At 40.4% G+C, this 21198-nt stretch overlaps 1 protein-coding gene across 2 annotated transcripts; it reads right to left on the minus strand.

The window, feature by feature from the left end:
- Nucleotides 1–35: 35 nt before the first annotated feature.
- On the minus strand, nt 36–21168 carry LOC140225121 (uncharacterized). 2 transcript variants are annotated; one of them, XM_072302765.1, is made up of 5 exons: nt 21021–21168; nt 19943–20187; nt 18575–18889; nt 17070–17451; nt 36–82 (listed from the first exon to the last, which is right to left on the minus strand). In XM_072302765.1, the coding sequence occupies exons 2-4, from the start codon at nt 20183–20185 to the stop codon at nt 17071–17073; spliced, it is 939 nt and encodes a 312-aa protein (XP_072158866.1). In that variant the 5' UTR covers nt 20186–20187; nt 21021–21168; the 3' UTR covers nt 36–82; nt 17070. The 2 variants fall into 2 exon arrangements, with proteins under 2 accessions (XP_072158866.1, XP_072158865.1); XM_072302764.1 differs by lacking the exon at nt 21021–21168 and adding an exon at nt 20521–20666.
- Nucleotides 21169–21198: the final 30 nt, after the last annotated feature.

Genomic DNA, 21198 nt, shown 5'->3' on the forward strand with positions numbered 1-21198 from the left:
ATAGATAGAGAAACATACCTCTGACCAATTAGGAATATCGAACATTCTCACTCCGTTTCAGCCCACCTTCTCCGCGGATGATCTGGAAGCAGAAAACGATTTTATTTTAGGATTGAATTCAGACCATTTAGAATTGTGCGTTGAGAAGAACTGGTAAAGAAAGTTCTGTATGGATCGAATATTGCAGATTCAGAAAAAAGTTTCGATTAACGAATGGAAATTTTCAAATTTACAGAATAAGGCGCATAAGGTACACAACCGACAAATAAGGCTTCATAAAGCTGGAAAGCGACCTAAAAGAAAAGAAATGTTTAGGTTTTGCAAATGAGAGGTCGCTGTGTGACATTAACAAAGTTCTCACATAAAAACGCATTGACGGAGTTTTTTCCAAGTTTTAGTCCATTACTTGGACCACATTTTGCGATAAAGAACCTTCATTTCGGCTCATTTTAGAAACAGCATATAATATGTGTCATTGGTTTCCCTATGCAGAGAGGTGCTTTTATGGAAGAGCCAGAGGTAGTGGTTCCTTATTGCAAAATGTAATACATTTAGTTATTTTTCATTACTCCCTGTATTTTTAACCATTCTTCAGTATTTTGACTGTCTAAATTACTTGAAAGAAGATCATTTTTCGGAATTTTCATTCTGTCAAGAGTGACAGATTTAATTGTAAAAATCACTAGCTGCAGCTAAGTGCTTGGTCAGTTTTTTTCAAATCATCTAATTGACAGGCTCAACACAGCAAAATTGCGAATGAGAAAATTAATTATTACGTACGGATTTCAAACACGCCTCTATACCAACTACACGTTTTAGCCAATAATTGATCTAAATAATGAGGAGCATTAAAGCGACTAAGAAGGAGTAATTATTCCATTAGGCTTCGTATACAATTATCGGGCAGTGTGTCAAGAGCGTGCCGAGAGAAATGATTGTCATTGGCGGATCCAGCAAATTGGCAACACCGTATTTTCTAAATTTAAACCTATGGAAATGTATCGATTCTTGATGGGGCAAGGTGCTTCGACAAGAATCGATTATTTAACACAGCTCTAAATTAGGGAGAGTCAGTGTTGCCAAATTGCTGGTTCCGCCCCCGATTATCGTGATCTAGACTCTCACTATTTGTAGTAAAGTAAGCATAAGACGCTATCGAATTTTTGAGGGAAACCCTAGATCCATACATAACCCCGACGAACAACGATTATTCGGGACACTTTTATTTTTAAGATCTTTCGTCAGAATGGTGAAATGATGTTGTGTTCGGATACGTAATGGTGGCAAAACTTATGAATATTCAACTTTAAAAGGAAACACTCGACTGAATATCGTCCACTGTGTCGATATTTTGAAATTTCGGAGGCATACTTGCCACACACGCGAATATACATTTTTATCATTAGTTGCGTATACCTTGACACGCTGACACTTTGCGAGAATCAATTTACAATATTATAAATACGTCCAGAGTTTTAATGGCTATGTTTTCATTCTTTTAAAAATTCTTTCTTAAAGGTGCCAATACCGCCTTTTGACATCAAGAAAACATTAATGCGTTTTCTATGAATACAAGAATGGAGAATTTGCACGCAACTTCTTTATTGCTTAATCTGAAAGAGCTCAAAGAGCTGATTATGCAGTATAATTTTTTTCTGATATGGGAAATACTAAGTAAATAGATTTAAAATTGAGAAAATTCACCGCCTAGTGACGTCTTTAGGCGGCTTTTCCCATTTGAACACATGTGCTTTAGCAGAATAGATCATTTTGTCATATCTCCTCATCTCAATGTGTAGTTACGCCCTTGTGTCAGCCAAGCGGCGAATTGTTCAATTTAAGAATGAAAGGTATCCTCGTGTTCAATTCACTCAGTGGTTTCCACGTAAATACGAAATCCATCAAATTTCAAGACACCTGGAAATTCTCCGTTGTCACTATGGAGAAAACTTTGAAGAGCCTTCATTTTAAAATGACACACATTTCAAATAATACGACAAATTGTAAAGATGACAAACAACACGATTGTAAATATTTGAATGACAAATTGTAAAGAGATTGTAATACACGTTCAAGTTCGGAAGATTCAATTTCAGTTGATTACACACACATTATTCTGCGATGGAATTGAATCTCGTGGGCGGGCTGGGAGTAGTGTGATTATACCATTGCGTGTTGGAGCTGACAAATTATATACCTACTTGACTCTTGACTCCTTTTTTTTCGGGAGCGCCTCACCAGGACTGCCGTGCTTAGAAAGAACGTCGTATAACCATTCGAGAGTTGCCAACTTTTCATCAATGAAATGTTTATTTTTGAAGAAAGTTATGAATATTTATCTTTGAAATTTTCAGGAACTTTAGGTGAAATAGCGAACGAAATTATCTGGAAAATTGGAGCGAAAATATTCATCAGTTCTCCAGAAAATTCGTGTTTCATCAAAGACAAGTTTGGCAACGCTTGAAGGTCCATACAGCGTTTTTCCTTCGAACAGCAGTGTATCACAATGCGAATTAGTCTATTATAGAAGAGGAACACGTTTAAGTATTGAACAAGATTTCTTAGTTTTTTTGGATTAATATCTAACGTTATGTGATATTCTTTTCCCTTCTATCAAGAACAGATAAAAACTCCGTATTCATGCTCACGATTAGTAAGAAGATCCTCCCACAAAGTGGACAACTAATTGAAATCAGCTGGCTAGTCTGATTCAGGAATGTATTGGAAGTAAGGCTACCTTGATGATAAGATTCCGATCTAATACGCGTTTAACCAAGAAGAAGAAAAAAAAATCAAAATTATAACAAAAATTGACAGTTTCCTTTTCTTGTTTTAGAAAAACGATCGTTCCTAACAATGTTTCGTTTGATCACGAAAAAAGAGTAATTCATTTACAATACGGCGTAGGATTAGTAGTGGCTAAGTGGAATCAGTATAGTTGGACGCGACTCAACTACATTCCATTGTAACCACTCAGTATCCAACTCTTTATTGGTTCCTCATTTCAAAATTTAGTTCGACTGAAAGCCATAACACAACATGTTTCATATTTTTAGGTGTAATGGTGCAGAGAGTTATTAGCCTTCTAGTTCTTCAAATCGCTCTTCCCATTTAAGGAACCCTTTTCCCGTCAGAAATATCAAACATGACTCTTTCAATGCTTCGAGTGTATAAATTGCTGCGGTATTGCGAAAAAACGTGATTTTGCTGCCTTACCCATTTGAAAACACCGTTTTCGGGGTCTTTTCATTTTTACCCGCGACTCGACCGGTCGAGAAATTTTTGCACCCCTGTTTAAATGCCTTCGAGTTATCGATACAGTTGAGTGCAGACTGCAAATTGACCGAGGTTATTGTTGCAATAGTCGTTGATATTGCGTTCCGACAGGAGTGAAGCTCAGGAGCAGGGAAACGTAGCTCCAGGATGCCGGGATAAATTAAATTCAGATAATTTCTTCATCGAGGTCTAACCGCAGTAACTGCTCCTCCGTAGCGCTATTGCTGATCCTTAATGAAATTTCGAAATCGTAAAATTGAGGATAGCCATTACTCTTGAAACTCACAACTGTGAGTAAATCGAGTAAATATACTTCAAATAAAACAGCGTTATCTAATTATCAATATCTGGATATTCCGAGCGAAAAGGAATTAAAAAAAACAGTGACAGGGAGAGTATCGAGTTTTTGCATTCATTCTCATTCCGCCTTCAATTGTTTAGGTAGGCCAAAGAATATCCTTCACGTGACAATAGTTATCAATTCGCAGGTATCTGTATTGTGTTTTCTACAAATCTTTCCGAGGAAAAAACTATGTACGTAACCTCCTTGCTGACAACTTTCATGTTGGCTACTGACTCTATATTCAGTGTATTTTGCACAATACAATACATTTATTTTTTTGTAAAATTCGAGTCTCTTAGTTCGTTATTAATGACATATACATAAATACATACAATATGCAATCCCAAATCTCTAGAGGGGCGGTGCCCCCCCCCCCTACTCCCTCGGAAGGAGGAGCAAAAAACTCCTCTGCTCAAACATTAACCACATTGACTTTTTTTGGGGGAAGCGTATGGTGCGGTTAAAGTTAAGTTGAACGTTCATGACGAACCTTATGCTAAAGCTGCATGCATTTTAGAGGGAAATTTTTGCAACGTTTTTCACGTTTTTAAAATTTTTCGATGGTGGACTTCCCCTGAATTTTCTTTCGGGAAAATAACACGAATATTTATGATGTACTATTGCTTGACTATTTAGTAAAAAAACAACGCTGCGTTTAATTTTCACAGAGCACGGATAGAGGGCATGCTACACACATGAATGAAATTAAAACCGAGGAAACTTAAATAGTATTGACACTTCCCTTACCGCATCGTTTAAAAAAAGAGAAAAAATCGCATCCTCATTTTCGTTCTGGGACAGTCTGTTGACTTCCCTGCATTCGCCGTTTTGCAAACTATACCGAGAAAATGATGGGGCGTTAAAGTGAGGATTGGCTATTTTCGATGCAGGAACATAACTTCCCCCAAAAATTCATGTTATACCTATAAAAATTTGGCAACTCCTTGATGTTCATTACGGCGTTGTTCCTTAGCACGGCAGTATAAACGTGTGGGGGTGTATCCACGGTGAGGAATCGAAGATGGGTTTTAGTCGGGAAGACGAACAGTTACCACAAGTTGAATTAGTTTTGCAAACACTGGGGTCTGAAAAAGATCACTTCCCGGAGCGTCCCCGTTTTTGCTGGATCATGTATAGTGGATCAGTTAGTAGATGCCGCAAATTATTGTCCCATCATACTCGAAACCGCACTTGCCCCGCATAGTTGCGTTACGTCACTGATTTACGTTACTAGTCCAAGCTCCCAGAAACGGCTTGAAAGACGCTTATCGTCCTTTTTCCGAGGGATCCTGATTCACTTGGCATTCTATGCTATTACTTATCGATTTTGCGTAGGATAAGATTTACTTTTCTATCACTGCGTTTAAGTCTCCAATATTTCATGCGTGTTCATCGACTCACTTAAGTGCTGGAAAGAAATGTTTTCCATCATAGCTATCATGGCCAAATGAACTGGAGAACAGGGATATTTTTCACGGCATGAAATAGCTAACTTTTCTGTCCCTGCGTTTAAGTCTCTAAGATTTTCTGTGTGTTTTTAGACTCATTAAAATGTTGAGAATAGGATCTCTTTCAAAGCTATCATGGCTATTGTGGCTCATCATGGCTAACATAGCTAACTGGACTGGACAAATAGAGAGTTTTCACGTCGTGAAATGGTTTACTTATCTATCGCTGCGTTAAAGTCTCCAAGCTTTTCTGTGTGTTTTTAGACCCATTAAGGTGTTGGGAATACGGCTATCTTGGATCTATGGCTATCGTGGCTAACTGGACTGGAAAAATGGGGAATTTTTACGTCATGAAATTGCTAACTTTTCTATCGCTGCGTTTAAGTCTCCACGCTTTCTTGATGCTTGTTTCCAAACGAATGAAGCTGTTGCAAAAGGATGGGTGTGTCAATTATTTCTATCGAATTAGATATATAATATTGAGCTGCTACAGCCTAATCGGTTGAGATACGACAGGAACCCCTCCTTCTCCCTCCCTCGGGGTTGGGGGTTTAGACTTGGTGAATTTGGCGGGAAGCTCAGAGATCGGTCCGTACCAGAGACAAGATGAGAACCCTCCACTAGTATCTTGGCAATAGTGGAAGCTTTCACTTTCCGGACTTCAGTATTCTACTGTATTGACTTATCTACATGGTTGATGTTTGACAACGTGTTGGCAGTTTCGTTTTGCAAACAAGCCGAAGTTTGGGAGACTTGCTTCACTGAAAAAAAAGGTGCTTGGCTCAAGCCTGATAATTCTTGAATTTGCCGCCAAGAATTCGTTGTATCTTGATTTAAGCTGAATTTTTTCTTGATACGAGCAAAATAATGCTTGGGTTAAGCAAAAAAGTAGTTTCTATTAAAGAGCAAAATTCTTGATTTAAGAAAAAATACTTCTTGGCGGCAAATTTAAGATTCTTTTTTTTCCAGTGATTGGCTCATGACGTCACCCGAAGCTCACCATCCACCATGTAGGTAGGTCAACAGCCGAAATAAGAGTGATGACTGTTGCTCCCTTATAATTTTCCATAAGGCATTGTTGAATCCCCTGAAGTAAAAGCTTCCATCTGTCGCCAAGAGGCCAGTGGAGGGTAGAGTACCTATATTGAGAGAGTATGGCCACTGGGGTTACCACCTCTGATTGGCTCAGCCATCCTAGGCTGAATGGAGCCCTTAGGACCCAAAAATGGCGGACGCCATAAATTAATGTAATGCAAAATGACTCAAAATGTAGTTTTCTTTGCTTATCGTAACGAGAAATTTACTCAAATGCATGCACTATTGCGACATCTTTACATATTTTTAAGGCTAATCGTGTGCAATTTTTGAGAAAAATGATCTTAGATGTAGTAAGGTTGGCAGCAAGTGCGGTTGGTGATAACCGTCAAAAGTTGGCAATGACCCCCCTCCCATCCACAAAAATCAAAACAAAGCACCGCCATTTTTGGGTCCTAAGCCTCTCCATGGGGCCCAGTGGCCATACTCTCTCAATATATAGGTACTCTAGTGGAGGGTCTCTTGTCTCTGGTCCGTACGGGTCTATGTCACCGATGTCAGCGATTTCATCGAATCCAAGACGATTGGAGTGATCGACACGCATATTCGCTTGTGGAGCAGGATCGCCCGCTGAGCCGGTGCATCAGACTCGGTCACCGCGCTTCGCGGCGTCACCCGAATCTTCGGGCCCGAAGCCCGATTCCGAGTGCGTGGCCGGGGGTTCCGCGGACCCCCTCGCGCGGACCCGCGACGGGCGACGGGCGGCGCGGATTGCGGAACCCGAAAATCAAAACGGCGGAGCGTGGAACCGCGGCTCGCTGCGCCCGATTCCGATTGTCCGCCCGCGAGACATTGATCGATCGTCGACAAGGACCCACACTCTCGAATAATCGTGTCAATAGTCCCCGGGACGCGGGAGGCGGTAAACGCATGACTGTGTAAGTGATCTTTCAAGTGCGTTCGGCTATTCAAATCCCCGGTGCCGCTCCAAAGAGAGAGAGAGAGAGGTTGCAAAATTAAAGATTACATCAGTCATCAGCGGTGCAAAGATTACATCAGGTGTCAGCCTAGTGTGAGTCGGATCGAAAGAAAACCGTGGCGCTCGCCACTATTGTCCTACACTCAATTATGCGTTAATGTGCGCTATTGCATCGCGGTCCGGATCATTTGTCGTAAACTCCCGACTCATGAGCTTCGTCGATTATTGTCCCATACCTCGCCCCCCCCCCCCCCATAGGTCGATTTGGCCTCTCGTGCCTGTGGACTTTTCATTGAAATTGATACGCAAAGCTATAGACAATGAAGACAAAACGTTTATGGAGGGATCCTATTGGTGGAAGCGGGTGGTTGCAATGGACGAAGGAGAGAGGTAATAGGCTGACTAACGGCAACCCACGAGAGACCCTATAGGTAGTCCATCATTCCTCCCTCAGTCTACATGAATCACCCATTTCTACCAATGGGATCGCTCCATATTTCCTATGTTTTCTTTGTCTATAGTTTTGTCTATCAGGTTCAATAGCTAGCTGTGGGCTTTTTATTACAATTGATAGATAAAGCCATAGACAACGAAGAAAATAATTGCAAAAATGAGAATAGGAAGTGACAGACGAAGAGAGAGGAGGAAGAGGAGAAGAATGAGATGGTGGAAATGGGGAAGGAGAAAACGGAGGAAGAGGGCGAGGGGGAGAAGGTATGTAGAAGGAGAAAAAGGGAAAGAGGATAAAGAAGCGGAAGAACAGAAAAAAGAGGAAGGAAAAGGAGGGAAAAGAGGAGGAAGGATAGGAAGAAATGCGAGAAGAAAAACAAAAAAATAAAACAAAGCAAGGAAACAGAGACGGAGAGAAGGAAAGAACAGGAGGAATAAAAGACATCAGCAGGCTGATTGTTGAAATTGGTACACAAAGCGATAGACGAAGAAGACAACAGGGCTATGGAGGGATCGTATTGGTGAAAGCGGGTGGTTGCAATGGACAGGAGATAGGTAATAGACTGACTAACGGCAACCCACGAGACACCCTATAGTTAGTCCACTGTAGGCTTTTCACTGGGATTGATAGACAAAGATACAGATAAAAATAAGGCGACGGGAAAATGGAGCGATTCTCCTGGTTGAAAGGGGTAGTTTTTATGGACTAAGGGGAAAACGATGGACGGTCCCTCAACGGTTACCGCTAGTTGGTCTATTACTTACCTTCTTTGTCTATTGCAACCATCCGCTTCCACCAATAGAATCGCGTCATTTTCGCGGAGGATTGCATACTTCCCAGGCTTGGTACGAAAACGCGCGTGGTATGGAAGAAAAAATTCTAAATCTTCTTGCGGGTTTTCAGCACTTTCGCCCTTGAAAAATCAGTACTATTTCCGGACTTTGCGGAAATTTCGGAAAATTGGAGGATTCCGGAAAGTTCCTAGGATCCGAAAAGAGTCTTTCTCACGTCCACGTGTCGCTTCGAGGCTGGAAGAGAGGTTCCATCTTTCCACGTTCCACGCGTGATCGTTCAACTCTAGGTACAGATTCCCCACTTTCCTGCAATCCTCCGCGCTCAGGAGTCCAGGGACTTCCGATTCGTGGACGAACGGAACGGCGAACGCAGGGAATAACCTCCGCGTAGTGGCAGTGCACGATGCACGCAACGAAAACGAATTGGAGTGTCCTCGAATTAGTCCCGAGGCGGGTCAAAATCTCCGCTGACAATGGTCGCTAATTAGCCGTGCAGCGCATGATGTCATTAATTTCCGATCCGATGCCCCGTTGGCCCGCGATTACATAGTCCCTCATCGTCGGCTACCTATACCGTACTGCCGTGCTGAGGAAGAACGCCGTATGAACATTCGAGAGTTGCCAAATTTTTCTTGATATCAGGTGTATTTATGACGAAATTTATGCACATTTTTCCTTGAAATTTCCAGATACTCCAGATTGAATTGCGTAAAAAAGTCTGTGAAAATTTTGGAAAAAAACAATCACAATTTTTCCAGTAAATTCGGTTTTCATCGAAGGAAATTTGGCAACATCTGAAAGCTCACGCGGCGTTCTTTCTTGGCACGGCGGCGTAGTGCAGAGGAAAAACGGCACATGAACACTTCGACGTTGTCATATTCACTTCGATGGAATGTGTATTTTTGATGAGAGCTATGAATATTTCTCTTTGAAAATTTGGGCTATTTCAGATTCAAGTGCGACTAAAATTCTCTGAAAAACTGGAAGAAAGCTATTCACAAGTTTCTCTAAAAATTTGTATTTTAAGTACATTGTCAAATGCTTTTCGATGGAATATATATTTTTGATAAAAGCGATGAATATTTTTTTTTTTTTAAATTTGTACTACTTTAGATTGAAGTACGAATAAAATTCCCTGAAAAACTGGAGGAAAACGATTAACAAAGTTCCCTGAACATTCGTAATTTATCATCGTAAATTTTGTGACGTTTGAACACTCATACGGCGCTTTTCCCGGCAACGGCAATGTACGACGCCTCGAAGGAGAAACGTCGTGAAATCTTCCAAACACTGCCAAGTTTCCGCTTATACAGACCGATTTTCCCCGATGCCTTATATATTTATTTTCCTTCCAAGTTTGAACAAGATTTCATAGGCGATCCCAACACTGGAAAAAACACATTGGATCTAGAGTCCAGACTCTTAAAAACATCGACAAAAAAAAGTACTCTTGATTCAATCAGAATCTAGCTGAAATCAAGAACCAAGCCTCTTAATTTAAGCGGATTTCGTTTTGATTCAAGCAAAAATCCGATTGAATTAAGGGTATCTTTTCTTGTCAATGTTTTCAAGAGTCTGGACTCTAGATCCAATGTGTTTTTTTCCAGTGTTTCGGAAAATTTCGAAAGAAAATATTTATAGCCTTCCTTCGAAATAAATATTTTGCAGGAGGCAATTTGGCAATCCTCGAATGTTCATAAGACGTTCGTGATAAGTGCGGTGGTAGTATACTGGTCTTGTCAACGTCCATTTACGACAATCATTTTGATAGATCCGCTACTCCGATCACCCCCAGTCATTTTTAGCTGGACAGAAGTGAGTGGGGTGACCAGGCCTCGCGTGGATTCAGCTGAAGATAATTACAGGATCTCGCATCTTCATCCCTGCGACTTGCGATCGATGACCTTCATCACTGCTCCTTCCGATTCACCGATTATCCGCGGCAGGATGTCGCGTTGTGCGAGCCTCTTTTTCTTACACTTGAGTCGAGACTCTTGAAAACATTGACAAGGAAAAATACTCTTGATTCAATCAGAGTTTTGCTTAAATCAAAAGGAAATCCGCTCAAATTAAGAGGCTTGGTTCTTAATTTAAGCAAAAATCCGATTGAGTGAAGAGTATTTTTTCTTGTCGATGTTTTTAAGAGTCTGGACTCTAGATCCAATGTGGTTTTTTTTCCAGTGCAGAAATAATTAGTTTTATAGCAGTTGGTAAGGTATGGGCATGTGCAGAGGCTGGCCGATACTAGGTTGCCGAAAAAGGTCTTGGAGTGGGTCCCTCCAAGTAGGCGACGGAGACGGACGATCTCTACCATGACAGATTCCTGTGGCAGGTAGGCGTCGCAGAACGCCTCAGACCGCCGTGATAGCGACTTGTACAGGAAGAAATAATTGACACACTCGTCCTTTTGCAACCCCTTCATGCGTCGGGAAACATGCACGAAGAAAGCTTGGAGACTTAAACGCAGCGATAGAAAAGTAAATCATTTCATGACGTGAAAACTCCCCATTTGCTGAGTCCAGTTAGCCACGATAGCCATGGGAGGGATCCTATTCCCAACACCTTAATGAGTCTTAAAACACACACAGAAAAGCTTGGAGACTTTAACGCAGCGATAGAAGAGTAAACCATTTCATGACGTGAAAGATTCCTGTTCTCCAGTTCACATGGCCATGATAGCTATAATGAGAAACATTTCTTTCCAGCGCTTTAGTGAAGACGCATGAAATATTGGAGACTTTGGAGTAGAGAATTTGCAAGAAAAAGCCCTGAAAAAGTTGTGAGAGGTTTAGTCTACTTAATTGAGAACACCGCACCAAGAACAGCCTATAGGCGTATAGGTCGTTATTACGCCCATCTGCTTTTTGGATTCTACGTGCCCTGGACTATGCTGTGGTAGCGATAGAATATATATAGGTAACGGCTCGAGGTCGAAAAACCTTTTTTTTCCGAGTTAAGTCAGGCCTCTGGATCGATGGGTGCAAGAACGACCTATAAACGGGCCTATAAGGTGCTAGTTACCCCTTCCTTTACTCACTATCGATATTCTTCCACTTTGCGTTAATCATAGGTGATTAAAATGATTTATACTTCATATTGCCACCAAAATGACTGTTGGGCGTAATAATGGCCTATAAACAGCTTTTCTACATTAAATATATGAGAGTAGAAACCCAAAATGTATCACAAAATCTACCCGGCATCCTTCAATAGAAGGGCTAGGTCACCCAAAAACACCAAAACAGGGTACTAGCATAGAAAAGTCTGCGCAGTACATAAAAAACAAAATTTTAAATGCGTTTTTCTCAACACGCGGTTTCCATACACGCAGTGCTTGTCGATTTCCTTTGAAATTTTAGTAGTCATGAGTGCATAGCTGAAGTGCGCTCCAGCTAGAATTGTATTTAGCAAATGGGTGGTTTTTATACGAGGATTCAAAATAAACACGTGGTACGGAACAAAACAAAAGAATATGAACTATGCAAAACGATAATCCGGGTATCGGAACTTGGCTGTTTTGAAAACGCCTTCAAATAAGGCGTGATACCTCACGCATTCGGGAGAGTTCAAATAGTTGTATCATTGCGCCTTAGAATTGTGACGGAAGATTAAAATGGAAATAGCCTCCATGCACGCTGAGCTCGTCGATTTCCTTTGACATTTTTACAGTGGTGAATGCATAGCTGAAGTGCGCTCCAGATAGAATTGTATTTACCAAATGGGTGGTTTTTATACGAGGATTAAAAATAAACAAGTTGTGCGGAACAAAACAAAAGAATATGAACTATGCAAAACGATAATCCGGGTATCGGAACTTGGCTGTCTTGAAAACGCCTTCAAATGCGGCGTGATACCTCACGCATTCCGGAGAGTTCAAATAGTTGTATCATTGCGCCTTAAGAATGTGACGGAAGATTACAATTATACTAGAAATGGACGTGAGGTTGCATTATATTTTAGCTTGAAAATTCCATGACTTCAGCATAGTAGATTAGAATTTTGAACAGCTATTTCTTGAATTGTTGCACTGGAAAAAAAAACACATTTGACCTAGAGTTCAGACTCTTAAAAAAATCGACAAGAAAAAGTACTCTTGATTCAATCAGAATCTAGCTTAGATCAAGAACCAAGCCTCTTAATTTAAGCGGATTTCGTTTTGATTCAAGCAAAAATCCGATCGAATCAAGGATATTTTTTCTTGTCGATGTTTCCAAGAGTCTGGACTCTAGATCCAATGTGTTTTTTTTCCCAGTGTACGTATTTTTGCCAAACAGACCCCCACGGATGATTTTGGATCCTTTCTCTCATGCCGCCTTGGAGAAAACCAATGATTTTGAAACTTTTGAGCATGTGTAAACCCTGCCCTGGCCTCGTGGCGTCACATGTGAACACAGCCCGACAGCTCGATCATCCGTGGAAAAACATTGCAACCAGTTGCGCGGCGTGCTTTGCGATCTATCGATTGATCTGCCATTTAAACTTACGGGGAGGGATCGATAAACAGGGTGCTCGCAACGAACACCTCAATAATCGATTCTGTAGCATAGCTTCATATGGGGAAAAGTCGATGATTGATCATCCATGCCTCGGCACTGATTGCAACGGCTCCACGTACGGCGGCGAGCGTGTCGCAGTGGCTTTCGTCGACGATGGGTTTCGGGATCAGGCACCTAATCGGCCTCGAAATGGAACGGCATGCGGCAGTGGCGTCGACGGACGAACGAGTCATCGGTCCAAACTGGTATACTACTGCACCGAGGTAAAACCGCGAAACTGTCCGAGTTTTTCATTGCAGTTACGAGTTTCTTGTCAGGCAAATTTTGAGGCAGGATGGCTTGTTCCTCTGCCCCCCCCCCCCCCCCCCCCAGATCGGGTCACCTCTCCGCATCATGCGTTACGTAACGTCCGTTTCCCGGGCCGATGAAAAATCCAGTCAGTCGACAGGAGATGAGTCGTCAAAGTTTAAAATGCTTTCATCGTGGATTTGGAATTTGTTGTGCCTGTACATACCTCCAGGCGGAGCATTTACTTTTCTGTGGGCGCAACGAAAAGGCTGCGCGGTCGCATAAACCGCCTACGCGAATCATCGATGCAGGCCATGTTTTGCTTGCTAAGGAAAAACGCCGTATGAGCCTTCTGTTGTTGCCAAATTTTCTCTAAAAATATACGAATTTTTGGGGGCGTTTTTCCGTTTCTACCTTCCTTAACGTGATCTGGGTTCCATGACCCCGCGATCTCGCGTTTCTGCACACCCAGTCACACATCGTCGCTCCTTTGACGTAAGGACGTATCTCTATTTTCAAGTGAGCCCTGAAAAGCATGGGATTATATGAAGGACAGGGCTCACGTAGAAATCAAGATAAGCCCTTACGTCAGAGGAGCGACGACATTACCCCCTTTGCCCGCGTGGGCAGAACTTGAGAGGAGGCTACTCGCTACTCCCCCTGCAAAAAAAATAAAAGGGATTGTCCTAAATAAGCGCGTGAAATATCCATCTCTGAAATTGTACAATGTACATCAATCAAGTTTCCTGTGTAGTAAGGAAAGCTCAAAATTGTTCCCGGGATGACTCATTTTTCAACATTTTCCCGAGGCGGGCTCCGGCTTCCAGATGCCTCTTCCCCTAGAAGGCCTCCCCCGCAAAAAGCTCCTTTTCGCCTAGGACTCGAGCAAACTTTAATATTGATGGCCAAAAAGCGGAACCACTATCCCCGATTGTGGCGATGCAGCATTCCTATCATGCCTAATTTTGTCTTTTGAAAATTAGTCAACGTAATTTCTTTAAAACTTCCTCGATATTTCTTCTGTGTTAGCAGAATATTCTGTATGAATTTCAAGACAAACAGTTGACTTGTTTCTCTTCGAAAAATAAAATGCTGGCGGGACTTATGAAACACCGCGATAAAAATACGCGGTTTTGCACTTTGAACATCTGTACGTGTACCTACACGTGTGAATCGCAACATATTTTGAATATTTTTGATTAAGTATTGCGGAAAAAAAAAAAAACAAAAAAAAAAACAAACAAACAAACCATAAAAAGTTGAGCGTTCGATTCCCACAAAAAGGCAGCTGTTACCGACAGTTTTTCGTTAAATATAATGTGGACGACGCATCGTCCCGGGACTCACAGTGGCGAGGCGTCAATGATCGATTATCGATAGTCCCCCATTTGAAGCTACACTGAAAAAAAAAATCTCGGTGTATTTACTAAGAAAAGGGTAAAATTACCAAGAATTCAGGGTTCTATTTGATCCCAGTTTTTTCTTGGTAAAATTACTATTTATGGAATTGGTAATTTTACCGAGAAATCTCGGTAAAATGATTGAACTTTCTCGGTGATTTTACTGGACTTTGGCAAAAGCGCCAATATTTTTTGTCGACTGTGGCAGAATTACCGAGATAAAATGGCAAAGTTACCGGGAATTGACTACCAATAAAAGTGATATTCTCACCTGAAAAAAACAGTAAAAATACCGGTTTTTAGGTAAGCTTACCAATTTTTCTTAGTAAAATTACCAATAATTGGTAAAAAAAAGTGAGATGGTAAAGGTACCGACGGACCTTGGTAAAAACGCCGAGAATTTGTTTTCAGTGTATGGTAAAGAATCGATTATTAAGGTTCTCTGCGAACACTTTATATGTACATCGATCCATTTCCATGGGTCTGAATGGCATATCGATCGATGTATCGCAAATCACGCAACGCCGCTGGGGACCCCCTGTTTTCGCACAAGCTTTGCCGGTTTTATTTCTGGGTGACAAAATGTTGCAACAGTAACTGCTCCGTTTGGAGTCCCCATTGTTGCTTCAGCTCATGCGCGCGGAGCGGTGGCGGTCACAATTGGACCGCCTCTTTACAAAACGACTGAACCGTCGAAAATTCACTAGCTTCGGAGTTGTGATATATGAGCGAAGACAGGGCTCGATAATTTTTGGCGTTGGGGGCTTTTCATGAATAAACGGTTCGATTTGACGCGCTCCTGTCGAAACTGGCCAGGGTGACCAGCACTGCAATGTTTACTACGCGCCCGCCTCGTGTGTCGTGTCGCAGCGTTACTCGGCCGAGATTTTGAATGAGTTGATGTCCCCCAAGTAGCATTTTTCAACGGAAAAATCGGGATATGTGGCAATTTTATAGGCGATAAAATCGCTGGGACCATCAACATCGGAGCGATTATCCTCGATCTTATCGGGATAGAATCGCGATTTTATCGCGATTTTATCGCGATATTCTCGAAATAAAAATCCCGAAAAATGGCGATTTAATCTCGGTTTTATCGACGGAAATTGATCGCGATTTTATCGAACCGAAAATTTCGATGTAAAGCAATTTAATCGCCATACATCGCAATTTTTAATGCGATTTTATCGATTATATCTCGATAGCTTGCAGTCGATATAATCGCGATAACCAACCGATAAAATCGCTATTTATCGCAATCACTGCTACTTGGGTCGTGGGGAGGAGCCGAAAATTGCTTTGAATGAGGGGACGAAATTTAGGGGAACGCCCTGATATTAATTGAAATTGACCCATGTTCCATCAACAAGAGGTTAAACCTGAGCAACAGCAGGGCAAACTTTAAATCTAACGTTTTTATTAACTATTAACGAGCTTCTTGAAATCTTGATTATTTTTTAATATCTTGGGTGTGCGTGTTGCATATTCGAAAATTGTAGGCGTTTCCACTTTGCAAAGACTGGATTGAGTTGACTGTAATGCTTTGATGCAACTATTCATGTTCAAAGGATGTGCGTGTTGCATGTTCAAAATTGAAGGCACTTTAGCTTTTCTCACCTCTTCAGGAATGCATGAGAGTTGTCATTAGCTGTAGCACCAGAATAAATTTAAAATGATTCCTGAACAAAATTTGATGGATATTTCCTTTTTTCTGTCAGTTTAATTCCTCTTTCCCTTGATAAAACAAACTTCTCAGAATCCATTTTGTTTACTCAAATACCAGGTTTGAAAAAACTCGTAAATTTTTAATAAAAACTCCTAAAATAAACTGAAATAAGTTAATTGTAAACTTGTTTCACTCAGCTTTTAAATTTTTGAAAATTGTATTGGTTTTTATTATGATCCTTTTAGGTTTCGTTAAAAATACTGAGAAATGTTTGCTAGAAATCAATCAATGGGGGGCATTTGTTTGTCAGCATCAGAATTGCATCTATTATTAACGGTCGGACCAAAGGCATAATTTTCAGACTTTAGACCAGCCAGTTCCTGAGCTGGCTGCCTAGTTCATGGACTGGGCAATGGGGATGACCTGTCTGCCAACAAGAAAATTTTACCAACAGAGCATGACATAGGTATTCAAAAATATGGAACCCTTAAATTTCGAAGAACATAAAAATATGACAAAATGATTGGGTGTTCGGCTACTTAAAGTGAAAACAAATACTAGTCAAATTTCTCTTCAATAATATGCAAAGCCAGGCTATTCTTTAATAAAAAACAATGTGCAAGAGGATTTTTTTTGGTTCTTGTATGCAAACTGCCAGTGTTTTTCCTATCTTTGTACGTTCTTTGCACTGATGAAGGCCATTGTCATGGCCAAAACGTTTGCTTGCTTATTTTTCACCATATTAAGGCACTATTTTAAATACCTATAAGTACCCTCTTGCAAATTGTTTTTCATTGTAGCATGGCCTGAGTTCGCATAATATTAGAGGGAAAATCGGCCTGTAGCTCAGTATTTGTTTTTAAAAAATAACTAGGGATGATGTCAGCACTGACCTTAAAATTTCCAGCGTTTGAAGCCATCGATAATTAGAGGTGGCTCCACGGTGTATAGAAGCCATGATGCTATTTCACCAAAAGGGTGTTTATACAATGTGACAGAGGTCTCATCCAACTTGTCTGGATCTGGATGGTGGCGGCTGAGCAAGTGAAGAGAGTAAAAGTTCTTCCAACTGCTCCATTCATCAGCTACATATAGTTTTTCTATCAAATTCTGAACACCCAACAGGGTATCTTCTCTATGAGCCAGCTCAGGTTTCTTTGAAAGGACTTCAGCAGGGAACTGACCAGCATTGTAATACCAGTTTCTTGGTTGGTACCGTCGGTAGCCATTGAGCCACTGTTTTAAGAATCTTGCGTCTTTATGTGCAATCAAAATCTGAAATCAATCATATCATTTTAAAAAAAAGTGTGAGAGAAAAATTATTTTTTCACACCCATTTCCTCTGCTGAGTCATCTAAAATCCTGTACAAATACTGCCAAAACTACAGCAGAAGAGCAGCTTCCAAACAAGTGCAGTGCATCCTCCTATACTGCCGTGCTGAGTAAAAACGGTGTAAGAGCCATCAGGTGTTGCCAAATTTCCTTTGAAAAATCAATAATTTTTAGAGAAATTTGTGAATATTTATGTGCCGATTTTTTAGAGGATTTCGTTTGTAATTTGGTCTTAAAAGTTTGAAAATTTCAAAGAAAAATATTCATAACTTCCTTCATAAATAAATATATTCTAAAAGGAAATTTGGCAACATTTGAATGCTCATACGGCGTAATTACTTAGCACGGCAGTAAAAAAGGTAGAGCTTTTGTCAAGTGATAATTTGTTACTGGGTATTAAATAGTTAAAACCATGTACACAAACATCATACGAGTTCTTGTCTAGTAACTTCTCAATATTATTACAATATGAGGGGCTCGGAGACAAGGCAAATAAGAACAGTTTTCGAAAAAAATTGAGATGTTAGTTATTTCAAATAAATATAGGTTGGAAGTATGTTCTGTGAAAAATTCACTGGTAAAATCCAATTTTTAAGCATCAAAATGTGAGTTTGAACTTTCTTTCCACCATAGGGCTTCATGAGATTTAGAAACATTAAACACGCTTTTCTCAAAATGGCAAAAACTGCATTTAAGCGCCTTGTCCTCCAAGACCCTCATATATTGCTATGTAGTAAGTAGTTCAGTTTGAAATGGTGTAAATTTTTCCGTCATATTCTCTTTAGAGAGAGGATTAAATTATTCTTATAAAAAATTAGTGACTAGTTTTTTCTTGTAGGTATTTTTTAGAGCATTCTTTAAAGTTTTTTGGAGAATATTTTTAATGAGTAATATGTTCTTAAAAAGATAAAACAAGGCTGTAAATTTCAAAACAATAGCTACAATGAACAGGTTTTCTTAGTCCAGTAAACCATCTTTTAAGATTAACTTCCTTTTCACTTTAATGAATTTTGAACTAAGTTCAGATTTTGCAAAATTAGTTATTAGATAGAAAAAAAGGAGGTACCTGAGTTCCAATATTCTCTTTCTGCGGCCAGCCAACAACCATTTCATACTTTAAAAGGGGGTTCAAGGACCGGAGAACTATTGTGTCTGTGTCGAGGTATATGCCACCAAAATTCATTAAAACAAGAATACGTGCCACATCTGTCATATGATAAACTGAGCTGAGAGGTTGACCAAAGACATGTGTTGGTCTCTCAATGAGAGCCAATTGAATTTGTGTTTTTTTGAGCTTCGCTAAATTTTGAACCAAATCCCAGTAGTATCCTTGAAGACGGTCCCTGTCAGTGTGGATGAGGATTGAATCAGGATTTTGAATCTGTAGGGCAAAAGAAGATGATTTCATTGTTGTTTGTGATGCACACAACTGTGAGACTACAGGAGTAAGTCCCTAAAGACAAGCATTCTATTTTTAATTTTTTTCCCCTGTAGAACAGAATATTATTGCTAAAGGAATATTATTATTCGTAATGCAAGTCACTGAGGCAATATTTTTTAGGAGATTGATTATTTACTTGCAATAGTTTTGATGTCTAGAGGTAGAGGCAAGAAATGAGCTTCAAGAGGTAGGAGGGATATCCTTCTCTGTCTACATGAGTCTTTGAATGAGATGACATAGGATGGAGCTTGATTTGACAATTGCAAAATCCCTTATTTCACAGAACTTAGAGAGTTTGAAACTTTTTTGTTTTTCATTTCCAACATTTGAAATTACACAGTTACCTTTGACATATCAAACCAAAATTCAGCAGACCGGAAGCTATAGTTTTTCTGAAGATTTTTGGTGATTCTTTCAGAGTCTATCAAAGTAAACAAAACAATTTTTTTTTGTTTGTTCATAAGGCAGGAGAATCTGCTCACACAAGCCTAGATAATGAGAGGGGAACACGAAGTAGTCCTTAAATCTGGCGCACTCCAGGGAGGGTTTCCAGCCCTACTCCTGGGATCCGGATACCAATCGTGGTTCGGCTGATAGTGAGGTCTAACATCCCCAGTCTAGACTGGAGACCCCGGCGTCTGTCAAGTATGATTGGTTATGGGGGGGAGGGGGGGTGTGGCCCTATGCAACGGCCCGCCAGACCCTAAACCACTCCCTTTGAGTTGCAACTGCAACTTGTGCAACTCCTATTGTTTTGTATGGCAACAGGCTTAGCCGGTACTTTTCCCAAACTGCGGTAGCCTACGACCATTACCTCACCGGACAACTCGCCCCCCTCCCGCAGCATATAGTTGGGATTCACCATCCCCCCGGTCCCTGATTGCCTCCAGGGACCTTCGACCGCCAGGCCCAAGGGTCCGACTGAGCCAGTTGACTTCACCACTACCCTATGGGGATGGAACAAAAAAAATGGAATGGACATTATTAACTTACCTTCAGAACAGATGTCATTGAAAGAAATGAAATAAAATTCAAGGAATCAGTCCCGAACAAAATGTAATGCACAGTGTTTGGAACTATCGCTGCTAAGCTACCATTGATATGATCAAAACCCTCAAACTGATCTGCTGCCATGCCATGATTACCATAATGATAATAAAATGTGAAATTCATGACTGTAAATACAGAGAGGAGAGCTAATGCTAAAATCAGTTTCTGCTTGTTCCGGTACATCATTCCTGAAACATAGGGCCATAGATCAAAGAAAAGAATTAGAGGATCAATGCTTTGAACTGACTATCCTTTTGAGTGCATGAAATGATACAACATGAAAATCAACCTGTTGAATAGGTGCCTCATAACTGACTGAGAACCTATTGCTGAGAGCTTCTTAGAGCAAAATACTCATCCAGAATTTGCCATTCAATCAAGACAGGCTTTGGGAGCAGATTAAAGGTGCCTTTAAAATTCAAGGGATTGGTAAACATCTATCTCTCATTTCTGAAAGAGCGTACTGAAAGGTAGAACTTGTCGATCTACAAAAAACACACTAACAATATCACGTGACTTACTGTATCTACTTATCCATAAGAATTGAGGTAGCATAACCATTGAAGCATTTGAATTCAAGAACAGTAAGATATGAAAACAGAAGATAAAACAATTTGTTGTTCACTTGTTTACTTTAGATGGACTGATTTAAAATCTTACAATCAGTAAGGGCAGGGCTGCTGTAAGCAAAACACATGTAGAATGGGGCGAATGGGGAGGCAATCGTTTTTAGTCAAGTCACCTTGATCTACTTCATATATGGACTGAGTTAAGCAGAAAGGAACCAACCCACATTTTGGGAAAAATTGAGTTATGAGTGGTTTTGAACTCAACCATTGCTCTACTATCTATCGCCAAAAATTCAAAGTTTTTGTTGGAGCAAATTTTGCAGAAATTGAACTTGAAGTTTATCTTTTACATTGAGTCTTATGCAGGAGCCAAACTTTAAACCTCTTTTTCTCGGTTCGATCCCGATGTGGCTTGGTTCCTTTCTGTTTAACTCCGTCCATATATTACTTACAGAATCAGATGAAGAACGATTGCACAAAATTTTAAACTGACTTAATACGGAGTAGAATTATTAAATTAATTGAAAAACGAAAGTTCTCCCGCTTGTGAATTTTGATTTTGATAATAATGTGTTTTGTTATTATTTACAAATTATCACGTGATAAGAAATCCAGCAGTCAACGGAAGCA

This window comes from Bemisia tabaci, chromosome 7, assembly GCF_918797505.1.
Source record: "Bemisia tabaci chromosome 7, PGI_BMITA_v3".
Classification (NCBI taxonomy): Eukaryota; Metazoa; Arthropoda; class Insecta; order Hemiptera; family Aleyrodidae; genus Bemisia; species Bemisia tabaci.

Coding starts and splice junctions, on each gene's coding strand:
- LOC140225121 (XM_072302764.1), bottom strand. CDS start 20,560: ATGGTTATGCTACCTCAATTCTTATGGATAAGTAGATACA. Junction 18,890..19,942: donor CAATGACATCTGTTCTGAAG/GTAAGTTAATAA, acceptor TTTGCCCTACAG/ATTCAAAATCCTGATTCAAT. Junction 17,452..18,574: donor AAGAGAATATTGGAACTCAG/GTACCTCCTTTT, acceptor GATTGATTTCAG/ATTTTGATTGCACATAAAGA.